Source organism: Perissodus microlepis, chromosome 15 (assembly GCF_051167445.1).
Source record: "Perissodus microlepis isolate ML-2025 ecotype Zambia chromosome 15, ASM5116744v1, whole genome shotgun sequence".
In the NCBI taxonomy this organism is placed as follows: domain Eukaryota; kingdom Metazoa; phylum Chordata; class Actinopteri; order Cichliformes; family Cichlidae; genus Perissodus; species Perissodus microlepis.
In genome coordinates this window covers 24600945-24620141 of record NC_140475.1, presented here as the reverse complement: position 1 = coordinate 24620141, position 19197 = coordinate 24600945, and the positions used below count along the sequence as shown (strand labels likewise).

The 19197-nt window shown below is 41.2% G+C and overlaps 1 protein-coding gene across 1 annotated transcript in view; it reads left to right on the top strand.

Annotated features, from left to right (window-relative positions):
• nmbr (neuromedin B receptor) overlaps window positions 1–18267 on the top strand; it is a 92215-nt gene extending 73948 nt beyond the window's left edge. The window contains exons 4-5 of the mRNA XM_084952350.1: window positions 4817–5055; window positions 7695–18267. Of these exons, the coding sequence (XP_084808476.1) occupies window positions 4817–5055; window positions 7695–7854 (399 nt within the window). The 3' untranslated portion in view covers window positions 7855–18267. The remainder of the gene's footprint in view (window positions 1–4816; window positions 5056–7694) is intronic.
• Window positions 18268–19197: the final 930 nt, after the last annotated feature.

The window sequence follows — 19197 nt, the reverse complement described above, 5'->3', positions numbered from 1 at the left end:
TGCCCCCGGTCCTTGTTACTCTGCACCGGCTGATTGTTACTGACAAACTGTGTCTCGCTGCAGTGCTGTGACGTTCACGGCGAGTCACTGAAATATCAAAGAGATGCAAGCACAGAGAAGGAAAAAACCTCTGTGCACCTGAGGGGGAATAAAATCCTCCACCGAGTACTCCGTGTGGCCTTTTGTGTCAAACATCGTACTGCAGAGCTGATTTTCTACTTCTTTCTGTGTTTGCAGTGAGATGGTTGAATGCACTCGGAGTTTAATTTGTGCTCATGAGGATTTTAAAAAGGGAATGGTGAAGGTTGGTGTGTTGCTCTCCTGTTTAAAGGAGCATCAGAAAGCCAGCAAGTCTGATGGGTGTGACCTCTGCCCTACACAGAGAAGCTCTTTGAAGAAACGCCGCTGACATTTTTTGCGTGTTTGTGTCGAGCTGGGCTGTGGCGTGCAGAAATGGGTGACCTGTGTAAAATGCATTTGACTGACATGATTGACCTTTTTCCTTGTGTCTCTAACAATCGCTGAGCATCAGCCTGACAAGGTCAGGTTCCTCTTATGATGGCATACGCTCCATGCATCTGCTGGTATTATAATCCTAAATCCATTCCTTGGAGTCCCCGCCCATCACTCATTCTGTTTTCCATCCGTTTCATCGTTGCTTTTCATATGCAAGTCCCAATGGGAGTCAAACTGTCAGCTCCATCGAGCTTGAGTACATTTTTACACCAGAGTAAACAATCGAGGGGCAAAACTGCTGGATTTACCTGTTTTTACTGCGAGGATCTCTCATGTTTGCTTCTAAGCATTTCCGTGTCCTGCCTGACAAACAAAAAGCAGCATGAATTCATCTTGTCATTGTCAATCCAGTGTCACCATTTTTAGCATTAGCAGGTGGTTTAGTAGGTTCAACTATTTGTGAGGACAAAGACAAGTAAGCCCATTTAATTTATGCTGCTCAGATGCGTTTGTGGAAAGAGTGTTATTTTTCACTGCGATGACTCAGTTGGCAGTTTCTGGTCAAATGTGGCTGAATTATCATCTGGTTTAAGTAACTTGTTATTTTCATTGTATATCCTGCCATTAGGTCTCATTATTACTAGTTTTAAACCATTTCTAGTCATCCGTATGCTGACAACAATCAACTGTGCCTCTGCTTTTAACTGACTTAATGCAGTGAATGGTTGGATGGTAAATATTTTTATGCAGTTTAACACAAATAAGACTGAGTCTTTAATTATCCCTCTGGAGCTCTTTCTCATCCACTGTTCAAGCTAGCACACGTAACTCTTTAACTGTTGATGCTCATAACAAGTTTCTGACTCGCGCTTACTTTTTCTATTTAAGACATATTCCTAAACTTAGGACTGTTGTCTCAAAAAGTGAACTGGACATTCTTGTTCTTGCCTTCATCTCCTCCAGCTTCGACTACTGTAATGGTCTATTTTGTTGTCTGTATAATGCATCTATTAATTGCCTCCCATCTGTACAAAATGCTTTCAACATACTCTGCTACATACAAGTGTCTGAAGAGGATTCCAGTCCGGTCTAGGTATCATTTTAAAATCTTAGTTCTTTCTTTTATGAACTTATGAGACAAAGCCCCCACTTATATCATTGATAACTCCACTCCTATTCTCCACGCTGGATCCTTGGGTCTTCTCATCATTCCCTGTACCTGTCTGAAAACTAAGGGCGAACCTTAGCTACAAAATCTTTCCCTCAACACTGTGGCATCCTCCTCTGTTCAAACAGACATTTGGGTCAACTCTTGTGTTTTTTTTTTTACTTGCTTTGTTCTTATGTATTCATTTTTCAAATGTATGCACACCTTTTTCAAATGTAAACCCATTAATGAAGGCAACTGTTTCAACTCTGTTTGCCTTCTGGATTCAGTCAATACAGTTACAAGTGTTTAATACAGAAAAATGGGACATGCTGTGGAGAGACTCACCACTTCTGACAACTCATTAGTCAAAAAATTACTATTAAGTCCTATTGCCTTTTGGTGCGACTGATGAAGACTGATGGTTACCATAGAAACTTTGGCTCACCGAATCTGCTTCTAACTAATCAGCAAATGGCCTACATGAATATTTGTTTGGTGTGACGGTGCCTTAAAGTGAGAACTGCATGTTGTTTTCTGATCGGCAATCACAAACAAAACTGACTGAGGTTGTGGGAAGATTGCAGTCATTATTAAAATAAACCAGCATGTCTGATTGGCGGACGCTGACCCATCCATCCACTTCAGCATCCTCCCTGAGAGCTTTTATTCTGCTTTGGTCTCCAGAAAGGTTTATTCTTCATCTTTAAATACAGATCAGTCTCCATATTTATATGCTGCTCACTTCCAACAAATAATATGTTTTGGGCAGAGCCATCAGACACAGAAAAAAAGCAAAACCATATTGATTGAAAGCTTTTCATGAACATCCCAGCTGTCACAAAATATTCGTACTCAACTTGTGTGACAAACATTCTTTTTTTTTTATGGTGTTCAGGGAGGAGATGGTGGGTTTTCTTAAATTCTAATTAGCCAACGCTGAGTTTCGCAAAAACACTCATTAGTGAGACAATCCATGCAGTAATGACTTTATCCTCCAAAGACTAAATATCAAGCCAAACAAATGTGTGCAGGCAAGGATGCACAAGAACTCTGAACATAGGTTGTATTATTGGAGAATCATATCATATAAATAAGCGTACAAGTTATACTGTGTGTGTGTGTGTGTGTGTGTGTGTGTGTGTGTGTGTGTGTGTGTGTGTGTGTGTGTGAACAGATAGAGGGTTGGACAAACGATTCAGTGACTGAAGACATTTGTCACAGCAAACCTAAAACAAAACATTAATACAATAAAATAAGATAACTTTGTGAGAACCTGGAAAGAAATTAGAGGTTAAGACAGGTTTAAACCTTCAAAAGTTTACCATACTATAATTTATTTATATAGCACTATCACACTAAAAACAACACATGGTCAACCAAAGTGCTGTACAGCAGAAATATAAAGAGAACACGAACTACAATAAATAACTAAATAAATAACAATAAAATAACAATGTCAGTTACCCAGTGAGTCAAAAGCCAGTGAATAAAAAATTAGTTTTCAACCTGGATTTAAAAACCACTACTGACGTAGATTGCCTAACTTGAAGAGGAAGATCATTTGAAAGCTTCGGGGCCACAATAGAGAAGTTTCAGCTGTGATTTAGGGAGTGAGAGCAACAGCTGCTCGACTGCCTGGAGTGAACAAGGGGGGACATAGGACTGTACCACATCGGACAAATATACAGGCGCCATTTAAGGATTTAAAAAACAGTAAAAGGATTTTAAAAGCGATCCTAAATTAAATTGGAAGCAAGTGTAAGGAGATCCGGAGTAATATGCTCAAATGTTCTTTTACCAGTTAAAAACCGTGCCGCAGCATTTTGCACCGGTTGTAGGTGTGACAGAGTCCCCTGGCCAACCCCTATTAAAGGAGAGTTGCAGTAATCCAAGCGTGAGGTTATAAAAGCAAAAGGTTTAAACAAAAACTTGAATGATGCAGGTGACTTACTTGGGAAACTGCCATTCTTGTTTAACTGTCACCTGTTTCCTGATTCTGAGTTTTTCTTTGCAAAGCAATTTCCATGTAAAATGTATAAAAGTTACAAATTTCAGGAAGAATAAATAAAATGCATGCCCGGGATGGACTCCAACACGCCCGTTCTAATACGTTTGCAGCAGTGCTCAGATATATGCCCCCAAAACCATTGAATGTTCTTAAAAGGGACGACCAACAAAGCCTCGAGTATGTGTGGCTGTGGCCCTGCATACAGGCAGGAGCAGGCAGGAGTCACTTTAACAGAGAAAGACCTTTAGCCAAAATGAGCTTCTGCATTAGGGACGTCCCCGGGGGCCAGGAGTGTCCAAAAAGGTCACTGTGCCCCCTCAGCTGAATTCTACTGACACACTTTTACAGCTATAAGTAAAGGCTGTAATGGAAACAGTTAAGCATTGAAAAGTTACTGGAGTAACAACATATCATAGTAGCTGAGTGTTTCTGCAGCAGTTACTGAGGAGGGCACTGCAGCTGATGGAGCTGTTGGAGCTGATGGGCCATCAAAGGCAGACTTTGGGAAGTTCTCTTCATTCGTAATGGAACCAAAAACAGGTCATTAAACCACTGCTGGCTTTAAATCTTTAAAGACCTCACTTGAAAATTGCAAAACATCTGGAAATGTGTGGAGGACACTCTGCACTCAGAGTCTGTGACAAAGACACACACCCCATCTTTGTTTCATACTAACAAGTCTGTAATGATCTGAAACAAGAAAGTGAGACAAATATAGAAAAAAACTAAGAAATCATGAAGGGAAAGTCCTTTATAAAGGACCGTGTCTGTGTTTTTAAATGCACCTTTAAGGTTTTTGTATTCTTGGCATCTTAGTTTATAATCTGTGTTTATGGACGTCGTGGATGTGTGCAAGTGTAACTGTGCACATAAGAGACAGCGTGAATGTCCCCTCCTGCTTTTGTTGAGCCATTTGCCCCCCTGTCAAAGTTTGTATCCCCTCCACGTGCTCTCATTGTGACCCTGGCCAAACTATAAGAATCAGACAGTTCAATATGCAGACAGATCCTTTTCTTTTCCAAGTCACCTCCACAGCTCATGTTTCCTCTAATGAACCACAGAGAGGTCTGTTCATGTGAGATCCAGTGAGTTCCATTTGAAGATGTAGTTTGGAAATCTTTCAGCTCTGTTTACTGAAAACTGTTTTGTGTTCAGTCCCTCCAGCTTGTGATGTCTCATCGCTTTAAATCCTTTTCTTCCAGATGGAGACGAGGAAGCGTCTGGCTAAGATCGTGCTGGTTTTTGTGGGCCTGTTCGCCCTGTGCTGGTTCCCAAACCACGTCCTCTACATGTACCGCTCCTTCCACTACCACCAGATGGATCTGTCGCTGGCCCACCTCGTCATCACTCTTCTAGCCCGGGTCCTCAGCTTCTCCTCGTCCTGCGTCAACCCGTTCGCGCTCTACCTGCTCAGTGAGAGTTTCCGCAGACACTTCAACAGGTCAGAGTTATTAAGGTGCTTTTACCTGAGACGGTTTTGTTACCTAACCAGATCCCTGCACTGCCCCAGAGAATAGAGACAGATGACACTGTTCTCAAACATCTCACAAACAATAAGGTGGGCAAGTTCCACCTTTAATATTTCCAAAGTGTGCACACTGGTGTGCTCCTGCAGAGTGTTATTCATAACTGCACTGCAGCATTTGGATTAGTAAAATATTCAGCAGCACTTATTTGAATACACACAAAACTCCCAGAAAAGAAAAATAATAAAGAATAATAATAAAAATAAACATATGGAAAAAGCTACATTTGAATACATTTCCCTTGGTTTATTTTTTTCAGTGTCTATAAAAGACTAACATCTCACTCTGCTCTCAGCTGCAGGTTCAGCTGCTCCCACTGAAGATGTCAGTCAGTCATTCAGAAATATGTCAGTAATTTTCCCAAACAGCCTGTCAGTGCTCTACATTTATTTAAAATTCACTGGTGCCAGGATTGTGTGTTATTCAGAGTTAAAGTTACAAATATCAGCTTCAAAAATCAAAATCATCAAGCAGAGGCAGATGCTTGATGTCAGCCAGCGAATGCAGGAGCTTCAGAGCTCGTCTCGGCTGTTCTGTGCTATAAAACACGCTTAATTACGTGGTTGTGTTTATTTTACGTCGACTACTGAAGAAGAAATTAGATTGAACGTGTGAATGCTGCTGTTTGTCTTCACTATAGGTAGAAATGCTGATTTACTGGACGCTGCTACAGCTAACTCTATTACTGCTCACATTAACTGCTGCCACCATAAAAAGGTGGAAAACAAGCAGAGGCTGAATGCTCCAGTGAGTCTTTACTACTTTACTGATTGCATCAATAAAATGTGAATGTAGCTGATTTACAGACGGTGGAAGGATACGGATGGAAACGTCTTTGCGCGCCGAGGCCGCGCTTCGTCTGCGCTGCACGGCATTGGCAGCGTGTTTCTGTTGTTTTGTGCTCCGAGTGTTTACACCGCATGAAGCTGCAGTCACCGACTAATCAAAACTTTCTAGAGGGCGAACATTTATACAAGACTGAGCATTCAGATAAAAACCACACAGCGAGTATTTCATTCTTCAGTCTGAATGGATTCTTAGAACTTGCTGAAAAATAATCACAGCCTCGCCATTTTCTAAAACTCCTCCTGAGTACCCAATAAACCTCCTGAAACTCATCATGTTTCTGCCTCCGCACGATGGAAACCCTAATTTAAACTCTTCACCGTAACCATGGCACAGCTCTCCCAAAAAGCGGGAAACCGTGACCCGGGGACGGGCTTTTCTCTCATTCAGGTCAGATTTGCAGCAGGTCGTGACACCTCAGAAGCAGCAGAGACGCCGCAGGAAAAGTAAAATGTGCCTTTGGGATGCAATTATAGCTATTTGCCTGTTTTGAAGAATGTAACAGGTGAACAATGTAATTGGTCCAAGTGTGAGGATTTACTTCAAGTACAGAAATGTTTCTTCACCTTTTGCACCCAGAGAGCCAATTAACATGTGTGCCTGTTTCTGAGGATTATGACTTTTGGAAGAAAAATATCTCCAGCACATGCATGCATGCCAGTTCTTTTTAGTTTTTAATAGTTCTTTGGAAAGAGGCATTCATCTGTGGCTGACATGATGCAGATTTTCCATATAGGCTGTAATCAATGATTAATTATTGGCTAAAAAAATCAGCATAGAACTAAATTCTTCATCAGCTACTGTTGAATGAGAATCTCTACAAAAGAGAAGTAGAGTAAGTAAAACTGCAGACAACCAAACTGCAGAGCTACGACTTAAAGCAGGAACAGCAGTCCTGTGGTCCTTGAGTTTGATGTATTTAAGGAGATTTGAATTCTTAGTTTCCTGTGTGAGTTCTGTGAAGGTTCTTCTGTTACAGAAATGTCAGAGTGCATTCCTGTTTTGATTACTCCTTATTATTATCGTAGAGCTTCTAGTTTTTGTGTTTTGCTTTATTTATACTCAAGTGAAGAGTTCTGGGAAGAGTTTCCCTGACTCATTGCCCAGCAATGAGTCAGGGAAAGGCAGAGGAGAGCTAGCAATCCTCTCCTCCACAGCAGGTTTAAATGTTAAACATTTGTTCAAACATGGAAAAAGATAGATGTGCAACCATCACTGTGAGTTCTTTTGCCAAGACAGTTACTGAGTAAAACTATGTAGTCCCAGTGCTACAATCATCTTCTCTATCACAGAGCTATTAAGACCTTTCAGAGATAATAAAGCAAAAGCATAAAACTCTTTGTAGTGGAACAAAGAAGTGATAAGTTTGAAATGTCAGCTTATGAAAACAGAATTCAGTGACATGAGTCTAATAAATGGAAACCAGACCTGATTTCTTTTTGCCCTTTCAGCTACGAAACTACGATCCTGTAAAACTTTAACACGCTAATCTCACATGCTTTCAGCTTCAGCAGGCACACTGCATGTTCCCCATAAACCTCTCCTCATCTGTGAAATGGTAAATGGGCTGGTGTTTATATCGGGATACAGAGGCTTACTGACCACTCAGAGGTTTACGCCTGCAAACTCCTAACAATAAAAATATCTGGTAAACAGGAATCCCGCCACTAACATCTGCACTGAGTTTTGCTTTCTTCTTCCTCCTCAGTCAGCTGCGATGTGGTCGAGGTCCTCGCCCTGAGCGCCAAGCCAGCTATCTGCACAGCACCTCCCACATCCGCCTCACCTCCATCAAGAAGAACACGCCCACTGCTGCCCTCGCTCCGGCAGCCAATGGAAACCCCAACAGACAGGAAGTGGCTCTGTGAAGCAGGACGCTAAGAGTCTGACATTTTCAGCTTCACCTCCTCCCGAGTGTGAAACGTTGGACTATCGTAGGAGAGGTTTTCTGTTGCGGAGCAGCGATGGATGGATGGGTGGAGGGAAGGACAGTGGACACGAGTCTTGTACAAGTTAAATGGCTGCAACGGTCGCTCCTTTCCCATCAGACTTATCGTCTACATCCTTACCTTGGCAACCAAACAGAAAGTGCCTCTTAGAAATACAAGACGAACATGGACAGTATAAAAACTAAGAACACTTTTTTCCAGGACGATTCTCCAGATTTATTAACAGTAACTGCATAAAAAATGAAGATGGATGGAATCAAATTTGTGAGAAAAGCCTCACAGACTTTAAAGCCGACAGCATGGCTGCAACGTTAGCATATCTGCTGCTATTGCTCGTTTTCTCCGTGCTTTGCTGCCGGGAGGCTCACCGTCAATGGACTCATCTAAAAAGCCATTTTTGTGTGTTGATTTCACTGAGTGGGCTCGTTTGTCTACTGCACTCAGATAAAAGTTTCAGAACTCTCAGAGGAAAAATGTTCACGTCTTATCCAAGGATGTCTCGGAGAATGCTCGGAGGCTCCTCAGTGATGGGGTGTCGCCTGTCTTTATCCGAACTCCTGCTAAAACCACTTTGGAGATGAATGCACTTGAACCTGAATCTGTTTGGTAGCTCTTTGTTTTGTGGCTCTGTTGCTTGCTGTATCCACCAGGTTTTAACAGCTAACAGTCTTAAAACATTTTTTGTGAAAAGTGCTTCTCTGGTGCCAGCTTTAGTTTTTCTGGATGTCACATTACTGGAAGCAGCCTTAAACTCTTTAACTTGCTGTGTGTGTTGAACTCATAAGGACCTCTGATGAGAACAGGGTCTGGCAGGGCTGCTCTCGTTAGCCCTCTGGTCCTTGAACAATAACACAGGCGGTTTGAGTTGGAGGCCAGCGGGCATTTGTCCTCACCAAGGTCCTGCTTGTGTTTTCATGGAGCAAATCTCAAAGTGCTGCTGGGTGTTAGGAAAGTACCCAGTGTGGCCTATTTCTGCAGGCGGTAGCATCGCCAACCTGAGAAGCTCGAGCACAGAGTGCGATCCATAATCCTCTGCTGGAAAGCTGCGGGTCACTTTCTCTTGCTTCAAATTGAGTCGCTGGCCAAACTGAGGAAGCATCTTGGGTCTGATTGAAAATGACTGACAGGCACATAGCTTAAGCTGAGCCTGAAGTTGCAGCTCTTGATTTACTCATGAGAAGAAAATGATCTTGTTGGAAGTGATGTGAGATCGCTGATTTACTTTAATGTATATTTGTACAGGAGAAATTCCCCTCACAGCCAACAAACAGCAGCTCTTGCTTTTCATTTTAAAATGAATGCTGCTGTTGCCATAGTTTTGGTGTTAAAAGGGGAACCTGAACCCGTCTGCTCCCATCAGCAGAGTCTCTGTTTTACTCAGATTCCCTGATGTTTCTGTTTTTGAACTGCAGATTTAATGTTGCTGTTGTTTGGCTGCCAATAAACTGCAGAGTCTTTTGAAAGGCAGCAAACTGTTCCTCCTGCTTTTCATGTCATCCGTCTCATTATCCTTCAAGCTTTAAGAAACTTTTGCTCTCATGATAGGTTTGAAATGTGTTTTTCTGTGAGTGGTTTTGCTTGCCAAGTGTAGTGGCACGATTCCAGGCTTTCATTTATATCGGCCTCCACAACTCTGAGAGAAGCAGAAGAAAAAACAGATTTTTACTGAACTACCGACCCAACACACTTCAGCCCAATACTGGACTTTATTATTGGCTCAAATGTGATGCATACTTTGCAGTGCAATCTTAGATTGCAGATTTAAAGTGGATTATGATCACAGGTGACCTCCAGAGGTATTACAGATTTCACTGACATCAATATTTGGAGCTTTGGCTCACGAGAGTATTTGACAACGGAACCGGAGATGTAAGTGAAAAAAGGGAAAAGCAGATTGATTCCAATTGAAGAAGCTGTTAAAGCAATGTAGAAACAAGAGGGCTTTAAACGTGGATTCAGGGTGTTCTGGAACATTAATAAGAGCTAAATTATAGGAAGTGCTTTGCTTCCAAACAAATATTATTTGGTGAATTAATTGTTAGCCTGCTTGTAGATAAATCCCACATGCAAAGCATTGCCCTGCCGTGCACTTCATGAAGACTCCTCGGGTTATGAAGTAAGAGCGACTAGTTTGAACTCCCTTTTCCTTCCATAATTACTAACTAATTGCATCACAAACTTTTATGGACCTGTGAAATAAAGAATTACACAGACTTATGCTCTTGAGGACAGAGCTGTGACACACTCATGCTCATTTTTGATCTCCTCAATGAATCCTGTTACCGACTGTTAACAATCAGGAGCAGCTCCTCACCCATCCATGGAACAAGATTACCATCATCACCCGACAATATCTTGCTCACCTGTAACTGAAGTCACCGCAGAATCAGATTTTGATAATAAGCCTTTCCTGGTGAATGCAAAACCTAACAGAGCTTTGTGCTTCTGCCTTAGCGTGAGCAGCTGATGGAGTATCTGTGCCATATTTTCAAAAAGATGCTGTGACGTCCTGTTGACCGTGTTTTGGTGTCAGTTTTCTTCTCTTTTAAACTCTGAGTGTGTTTTCTTTGATGTTGTGCATGCTTCACCTTCCTGTGCTGGAAAGTCCTGTTTGAATGTCAGTCACGTAATAAATGCTTCTGCACAGGCACACACTCACACACCAATCTGCAGCATCATTGCCATATTTTAGTAGAAATGAATGTTTTTTAAAGGCTTAAAAAGTGGAGAGAGGATAGGTTACAGGGCAGCCTGGCTGCTGGTTGTCACCTTAGGCTCGTATCTTTTAAATTAGACAATCAAATGTAAGAAGCTGAAATTACAGCGTGCAGGCAGCTATCGACGGGCAGTGGGTGGATGGACAGCGGTTGGTTCGTCACATCTGTTGAACCTTATAGTTTGACCATGGCTCAGTTTCATCAGAACTTTTATGGATTCAATCAGGCCGGTGATAAACCAGGCATGGCTCAAAAACTCTTAACTAGTGAAAATATAGTAGTCTGTGTGTGTGTGTGTGTGTGTGTGTGTGTGTGTGTGTGTGTGTTTTACGTCACCATTAAAGGGCAACAGTGCAGATGGATACACACTTCAGTGGCATCTGCTTGAGTCTTTTGTCGGTTTAGTGGAATGAGCAGCATCTCTGAGCCGCTATCATGTTCATCCTGTCACTCTGTACGCTGTCATTGCGGCCAGGGGTAAAAATGACCGTTTTGTCTTTTAAGGAGGCTGGTGTGCTGACAGTCATGCCAAAACATCTGGGCATGGAAGAAAGAGGAACATTTTAGTTTTTAGTGTAGCTCAAAACTTTTTAAGGAATTTCAATCTACAAAGAATTAGAAGAACGCTCGCAGAAGGCTACATACAGCAAGGCTTCTGTCTGTTTCTTAAAGTTTAAAAAAAGTGACTCATATCTATGTTAAAAATTAAGTTCCACTTTTTCTCTGAGCTTTGGAAAGCTTGTTTTTTTCCCCCTGAAATCTAGCTGCAGATTGTCAGATCTGAGAGCTAAAGGTTGATGATTGGCGTTCTTGCCTGAAAAGGGACTCAGATAGTCAAACCGCTTGTTGCAGCTCTAATTCCACGTCTCGGCTCATTAAACCACATATTAATTGTCCAATCAGTTTATGTTCCAGTGCCAAGATCTCTCCACAATATGTGTTTTTTCTCAGATATAAAGAACCACTGAAAGGAATCGAGCAGTTATTCTGGGTTCATGTATCACGCCTGCTTTGTTGAATTGCTGACTGTGAGGAAAGCTGTCAGCCTGTTCTGTGCCTGCAAACTGCAGAGCACCTCAAACTTGACCTGAAAGGAGCATTTGAAGGAGTGTTTCCCAGCTAGCTGCCCACCCTGGGTTTCTGTTCAGAAACATGTAATCTGTTGGACGAGCTTGTATATTTCTAACTTTATAAAAGGATCAGCTACACTCTGTCAGAGTTTCCACAAACTGAAACCAGAATTTGAGACTGATTGAATGTTATTAAAATGGACCAGGCCTTAACAACTATTTAATCTGATTATTTAAGCATTATTTAAGCACTGTGTGATAACAGCAGCTCCCCCACCACATCCAATCATAGCAATCTATCAAACTGTGTCCATGACAAAAGTAATGAGAAAGAGCTGTTCCGGTCCTGAAATCTGAAATCCTTCCTTCTCTGTTTCACCTTTTTGACTTTGCTCTGTTTGTCTCTGCAAGACTTCACTTTCTCTAATCATGCTTCTGTTTATAGGACGTCTGTCTGTCTCTTTAAAACTATCCACAGTTTCTGACAGGAGACTACAGAAAAGGAAAGCAGTGGCTGTTTCGAAGTTCTCACGTCATGATTTCTAGTGTCATCTTGAGACTTTTTGTTTATCTCTACCAAATACCCAGACCATTTTAAAGCTCTTTGAAAAAAACAAAGAAAAAAGTATGCTATCTGTTCAGACATTAACTATGAATACCCGCACCAACCGACACCACCTGTGTGTGTGGATGCGTCTAAACATCAGCTGTGTGGGGTTGCAGGGAAAGTAGGACCCAAATGCAGGACTCTCTGTAATGAACACAGTGCATTTATTTACAGTGAGGTAAATATTAACGCAATGATAGATGCCCGTGTGTCCCCGACTTACAGTTACTGACTGTCTTGCAACGATCCGGCATCGACGCAAGATCAGCCACTCTCCCAAGTAACTCCCACAGACGAGGCTGATCCGCTGCATGTCCCGGTGGGACACACTCTCTAGACCTGGTTTTCCAGGAAAACCAGGACATAACGAGGGACAACAGTGCGATACATAACCAAGGCAGGTCACCCTGCGAGGACTGTCAGCCCAAGACAAGCCATCAAATATGCACAAGTCCATAAGCACTCATGAACCCTGGGTCCCCAGACAGTTTGCTGCTGGAACTAAAAGTTCCAGGCAGATCGATTTACTCCTTTTGTCTGAGACATTTAGGATCTGTGAGAACATTTAGAATTTCTGTTAGTTGAGTGTGATTAATAAATGTTTTGCATCCATGATGTGAAACGGCGTTAATTCCATATTAGTTCTGTGTAAGGTATTTCAACCCTCCTGCATATTTGTCACATTTACATGCTTCAGATCATCAAATAAATTTATATAGATAACCTGAGTAAATATAAAGTCATCCAAGCCTACCTGCCCTGGTAACGGGTCTTTCACATCACTGTGGAGGAATTTTGGACCACTCTCTTTGTGGTGTAAGTCCAGACTTTGACTTGGCCACCCCAAAACCTTGAGCCAATTTTGAGTCAATCAGAGGTGGATTATCTACTGTGTTTTTGGATCATTGTCCTGCTGCATAACCTGACTGCTTGAGGAAATTCTCCTTCAGTATTTTCTGGTATGGAGCAGAATTCATGGTTCCATCAGTCACATCAAGTCATCCTGAAGCATCAGAGAAGCCATCACACTACCACCACAGTGTCTGACTCCTGCTGTGATGTTCTCTGTATGAAACGCTGTTAGTTTGATGTAGATGTAATGGGACTCAAACCTTCCAGAAATTTCAGCTTTTGTCTCGTCAGTCTACAGAATAAAAATCCCAGAAGTCTCGGGGATCATCCAGATGTTTGTTGGCAAATGTCTTTGTGATATTTTTGGTCAGCAGTGGTTTTTCTCCCACGGAGGCCATTTTTGCCCCGTCTCTTTCTTACTGTTAAATCTGACCTTAATTGAGTCTGCAGGTCTTTAGATGTTGTTCTGGATCTTCTGTGACCTCCTGGATGAGTTGTCCATGCGTTCTTGGAGTAATTTTGGTAGGCTGGTCTAAGGAGCTTGGAAAGAAACCTCTTTAAGTCTTGGACCTCTTTAAGTTTCTTGAGGACGTTTCATCTCTCATCCGAGAAGCTGCTTCAGTTCTGAAGAAGGGGCCAGATGTAATTTTGGCACTCTGGTCACTCCTAGGAAGGTTCAGCACTGTTCTCTGAATTCACCAAGTGTGGATAAAGTCTTTGTACACCTTTCCAGACTGATAGATGCTGTTGACTTTGTTTATCAGATGTCTCTTTAGATCGTAACATGATGTGGTGCTTTCTGAGATCTTCTAGCCGGCTTCACTTTGTCAGACAGGTTCTTTTTTTAGTTGATTTCTTGATTCAGTGGGTCTGACAGAAATCAGGCCTGGGTGTGGTTGGTGAAACTGAACTGCAGGATATATATATATATATATATATATATATATATATATATATATATATATATATATATATATATATATATATATATATATAGCACTGTAGGCTGATCATGTGGTTTAGACTTAAATATGGCAGAAATCGAGCATGAATGTGAGGCGGCAGTTTGCCCAGGTGTACTCTGTCATTATATTATTATTTTGTATGTTAAATAGAAACTGTCTTTAAAAGATGAAAATAGCAGCAGAAATGGTTTGTTGAAGCATCAACATGAGGATTTTTTAAGCCACTTTGAATCGGTCAAAGCAGAAATGTCCTGAACACATAATTAAGTTTAAGTTGTATTTATTATTTTAATATCTTCTATAGTTTTGATTCAAAGTTGTTAGTTATATACCTGCAGGCTGTAAACATGATCATCTTTACAGTGATTTGAAATGGGCCTGAATCACTGTTGGACCAGTATGAAGTGGAGAAAGTCCAGTTTTTAGCTTCGTTTTTCTCCTCAGTTTGCTAAAAAAAAATACGATAAACATCTGCAAAGGATCGTTCTGGTCAAAGCAACAGAAACATGATGATGCTGTGGGCAACTTGGGTTAACTTGGGTGTATTGGTGTTTATTTCAGCTAATGAGTAATGATCTGTAGCAGGAAACCCCAAGGATGAATGATATGATTAAAGCGTCACTGAGAATTCTATTTTTTTCAACATGCACTTCATGGATAAAAACACTGGGCCACCTAGACGTTACCATGGAAACCCACTATGAAGCACCCAGCTCACAGTTTCTGTGCTGATGTTAATGCTGAAGTGATACCACTTCCAGCTGATCATGGAATATCTTACAGGGAAAGAAATCCAGTTAAGCTGACTTGTTATACTAGTGGCATCCTGTTACAGCACCACACTTGACAATTTGTCTACATTAAAAACTAAGAAACAAAATGACTTGTGCGCATCATAGTACTCAAGTTTTTTAGTCTTTAAAGAAAAGGAGAACTTGGATGTCGCTCAGTCTGCAGGGAGCAGGAGCTGTGCAGCCTGGGTGGAATTAACATGGATGAAGGGAGTCTTAAACATACTGTGCCGGGCCAGCCGCCCTCCATCCCATCATGCTTCACTACAATAACTTATAGCAGTAAAAACTGCTTTGCTTATTTCTTTCATTTTCGGTCACACTTGAGATCACAGTGTGGATGAGGCTGCTGTATAATCAAATATATGGCCTGAACGTAATTGAAAACTCATGCGGTGCTGAATGCATATTCACATTATCTTTCATAGGAGAGAGCTGGAAACAAGGTGCTGCATGCTCATATATTACCTCCGTGCAGCTGATAATGAGATGATTTAAAACAGTTCTGACAGAGAATATCTGGGTGAGAACATTTAGGTCCAAGAAATCTCCCTCTTCATCATTTCATTTATTTAACAAGCACTGTGTTCATCGATCCAGAGGAAAGTAGCAGTGCATGAGCCACAGTTTGCCCTTAAGGCAAATTTTAATCTTCTGTCCTCAGCCACATCTCCAAATGGTTATCTAAAACACAATAAAAAGGTCATAAACACTGCACAGAGTACAGATAATGCAGACTGACTCATACCGTAGCTAACTAAAGCTGTAATACAACCTTAGATACAAAATAACGCAGCAGAGATCATTAAATAACACACAAAACAAACAAGAAGGCAAAAGATGATGTTGGCGGCTGTCTGTGTGCCTTTAATTCAGTTTAATTCAATACATTCAATACAGCGCCAAATCACAACAACAGTCACCTCAAGGCCCTTTATATTGTAAGGTAGACCCCACAATAATACATTTTTTATTATAAGTTGCATGACTTAAAATGTTTTATTATTTTTTTTCTCATTTATTTATGATTATTATTCTATATATTTATTTACACATTGATTTAGAATCCTTGAAGATTTAGCAAACATGAAGAAGTAAAAAATGACTTTAGCCTGATGAGGACATGCTGTTATTTTATGGGTTATATATTTCTGAGTAATATGCATATAGACATACATCATTGAAGCTTCTTTGTGAGCTGAAAAATATGTCTGGGTGGTGCAGCTGAAGGGTGGTTGAGTGTGGTCAGTTGGGTTCCCAGCTGCAGAGTAAAGACATTGATGAGTGGGGAAAGAAGATGATTATATGTAATCAAGTTGAGCAATTAGACAGAGAGAAACACGCCCATTATTAGACCAGTTTCATAAAGCTGCAGATATCGTTCACATTTCAGAGATGGGGGCGGCTTTCTTTGTTTCCAAAGCCTTATCTTCACCCCCCTGTGCCAAACAGCTCCATTATTGTCTTTTAAAAACACATCAGTGAGTCTCTGTTGCTCCCACTGACATGTTCTTAATTACTAGCAGTACCTTGAATATTAGCTTTCACTGCAGTGTTTTCACAGTGACCGTTCCTGTTGCTACAAATGCTCACAGGAGTAGCAAAATAATGAAGTCACTGCCTCTCAAAAGGCCAACAAAATGAATGTTTCCTCCCAAGTATTTGTTAGAGATTACAGTGACTTGCTGTTCTAGACAAATACTGACCACGCTGTAAAAAATTAACTTTACATTTCACAATCAAAGAAGGTACGATCGTGGACCTTTCTCTTTTCACTGAACTGTTGTATAAATCAAAATAAAATATAGTAGAAGGTGCTAGATTTGAATGCACCAGCTGGTTGGGTTCTTGCTGTGTGGTTTCATGTTCACCCCTCTGTGGGTCTCTGTGGGTTCTTCCCACAGTCCAAAGACATGCATGTTAGTGTCAGTGTTGTGTACAAGAAAAATGTTCCTCTTTTTTAACCAAATCATGGTCATCTCCTTCTACCCTGTGATTACTGTGGCCAGTAGTAGATTGCTGCAGTTTCCTGTAGTTTGCATGAAAGATGCCAACCAGTCAGAATCTTCCATCCAAACCATGGGTGACACTAGCACTCTGTTTGCAAGCAAAGCAACCGCAAAGAGGTTCATAGTACAGCAGCAGCCAGTAACACCGAGCATCCTCCAGCAACTGCTCGGCAACCAGTGAGGGAAAAACTAAAACCAGTGTAGGTTTGACACTGAGAACTTAGCCACGAGTGCCAGCAACAGCTTGGGAATAAATGTTTTTTCCTGACTGGTGCTCAGTAACCAGCCTCCTGCTTGTGTGGTGGCGGAACAGACATAACTGATAAAAACTGAAGCAAAGAATCCCTGAAAATACAACAAGACTAAAACCACAAAGTTTCATCTGTTCTGACTGGTTCCAGGAATAAAACTAGTTGAAATTTAGTTTTTAACATGAGACTGTACTGTGTTAACAATAGGTACAGACAGTAACTACAGCAGTATTACACACTGCAATGTAACCAGTCGATCAAATTTATCCGGTAAGGAGGGTATTATTATTACTCATCATTAATTTTCGGTGTTGGAAAATGAGAGGGGATTTTAAATCAATTAGGCCCGACACACCTCTGGGGGCTGTCTTTAATATATACGGGGAAGCCTTTGTGGAATGAAACTGGGGCCAAAATCCCTTGAACAAATAAGACAAAAAACAGGACCGCCGGGCCTGTTAACTGCTCGTCCAATCAGAGCCACATAGGAAGAATTAGTAACCAGTGGTTGTCGGTAAAATTTGCTTTATATTGCCGTTTGTGTCACAGTGGTGCGAGGGGAGATAAGGACACGGTTCATGTTGGTCTAAGGGGACGAGCACACAATTATAATATTAAAGACTTTAATTAGTTGGGTTCAAAGGATCACAGGTTCTGTTCTCCTTTCAAGAAAAAACAGAAGAGTAGTTCAAAAAGAGAAGGTGACCTATGTGAACGTGTCAATGTGAGATTTATGTGACTAAAAGAAAATTAAAGCAAAAAGAAACGGTGGCGCATCACTGATGAGACCTGAATGATGAAAGCTTTCTGTATTGTGCCTGAAACAGAAAGAAGACAGTTATGTGCTCAGTTGTCATTTAAAACAAATGGAAACTGAACTGTGTGAAATTTTCTGTGTAAAGATGTTTAATTATCAGAGTTCTAGTTTAATAATGTTAAATTTGTGTTTTCCTGTTTCAGCTTTCTGTATTTTTGTGTTTTGATGCTTTGCAGATGTTACCTTTCTGAATGTGCTGCCACCGCATTGATGCACGTTGTAATGTAACCCTAATAAAGTACAGTCACAGGTTTCCAGCTTTGTGTGTGTGTATGAAAGAGCTGTAGCTCGTTTGCGTTGAAAACATTATGGATTTTTATGTTTTTAACCATTTGGCCATGACATGAAAAGCTCAGTGCTAACATCAAGCACAAAGACACAGTTTGTATCCAATATGATCAGCACCAAACTGCAGGAAACACCAGTGTGTGTGTCCATTTGTCAGGTGAGTTTCTTCATTACGAGCTAGCGTCTGTCAGGGCTGACTCGGGCGGTAGTTCTAAACAGACCCAAACACAGAACCAACAAGGACAAAAGTTTTATCAGCCTTTGTTTTACACAAAGAATGAGGTGGCAGCTGTAAGGGAAGGGAGGAGGGGGGAAGCTTTCGAAGTCCAGGAGAGTTTGTAGGATTAAGCCAGACTCACGCTGCACTTGTAGTGGTTCAACTTTGTCTTTAGCCCAAACTTATCACACATTTTTTACTGCTCCTTTCACCTACAGGTTTAGTTTAGGCATTATCAACTACCAGGTTCAGATTATGTGGGTTAAAATGTGTCTCCTCACAGCAGTTATCCTTATCTGCTGTGAGGAGACATATTTTACATACCAACTCACCATATCCTTATGGTGAGACAGGCTGACACCTGGAACATCAAGCTAGTGGCTTTAACAGAAGTGCAGTTTTTGACTATTGTCCTGTACTGTGGAGCTTGTCTGGTTGTGAAGTGATGACTATGACTTGATGAACTGGCGAGGAAACTGGAGAGGAAACTGGAGAGGAAATGGCGTGTCACAAATTTAGAGGATCATCATTTAGCCTGGAGAAATAGTTTGCTGCTTTATAAGAAAGCCCTCCGCAAAGCCAGAACATCTTACTATTCATCACTGATTGAAGAAAATAAGAACAACCCCAGGTTTCTCTTCAGCACTGTAGCCAGGCTGACAAAGAGTCAGAGCTCTG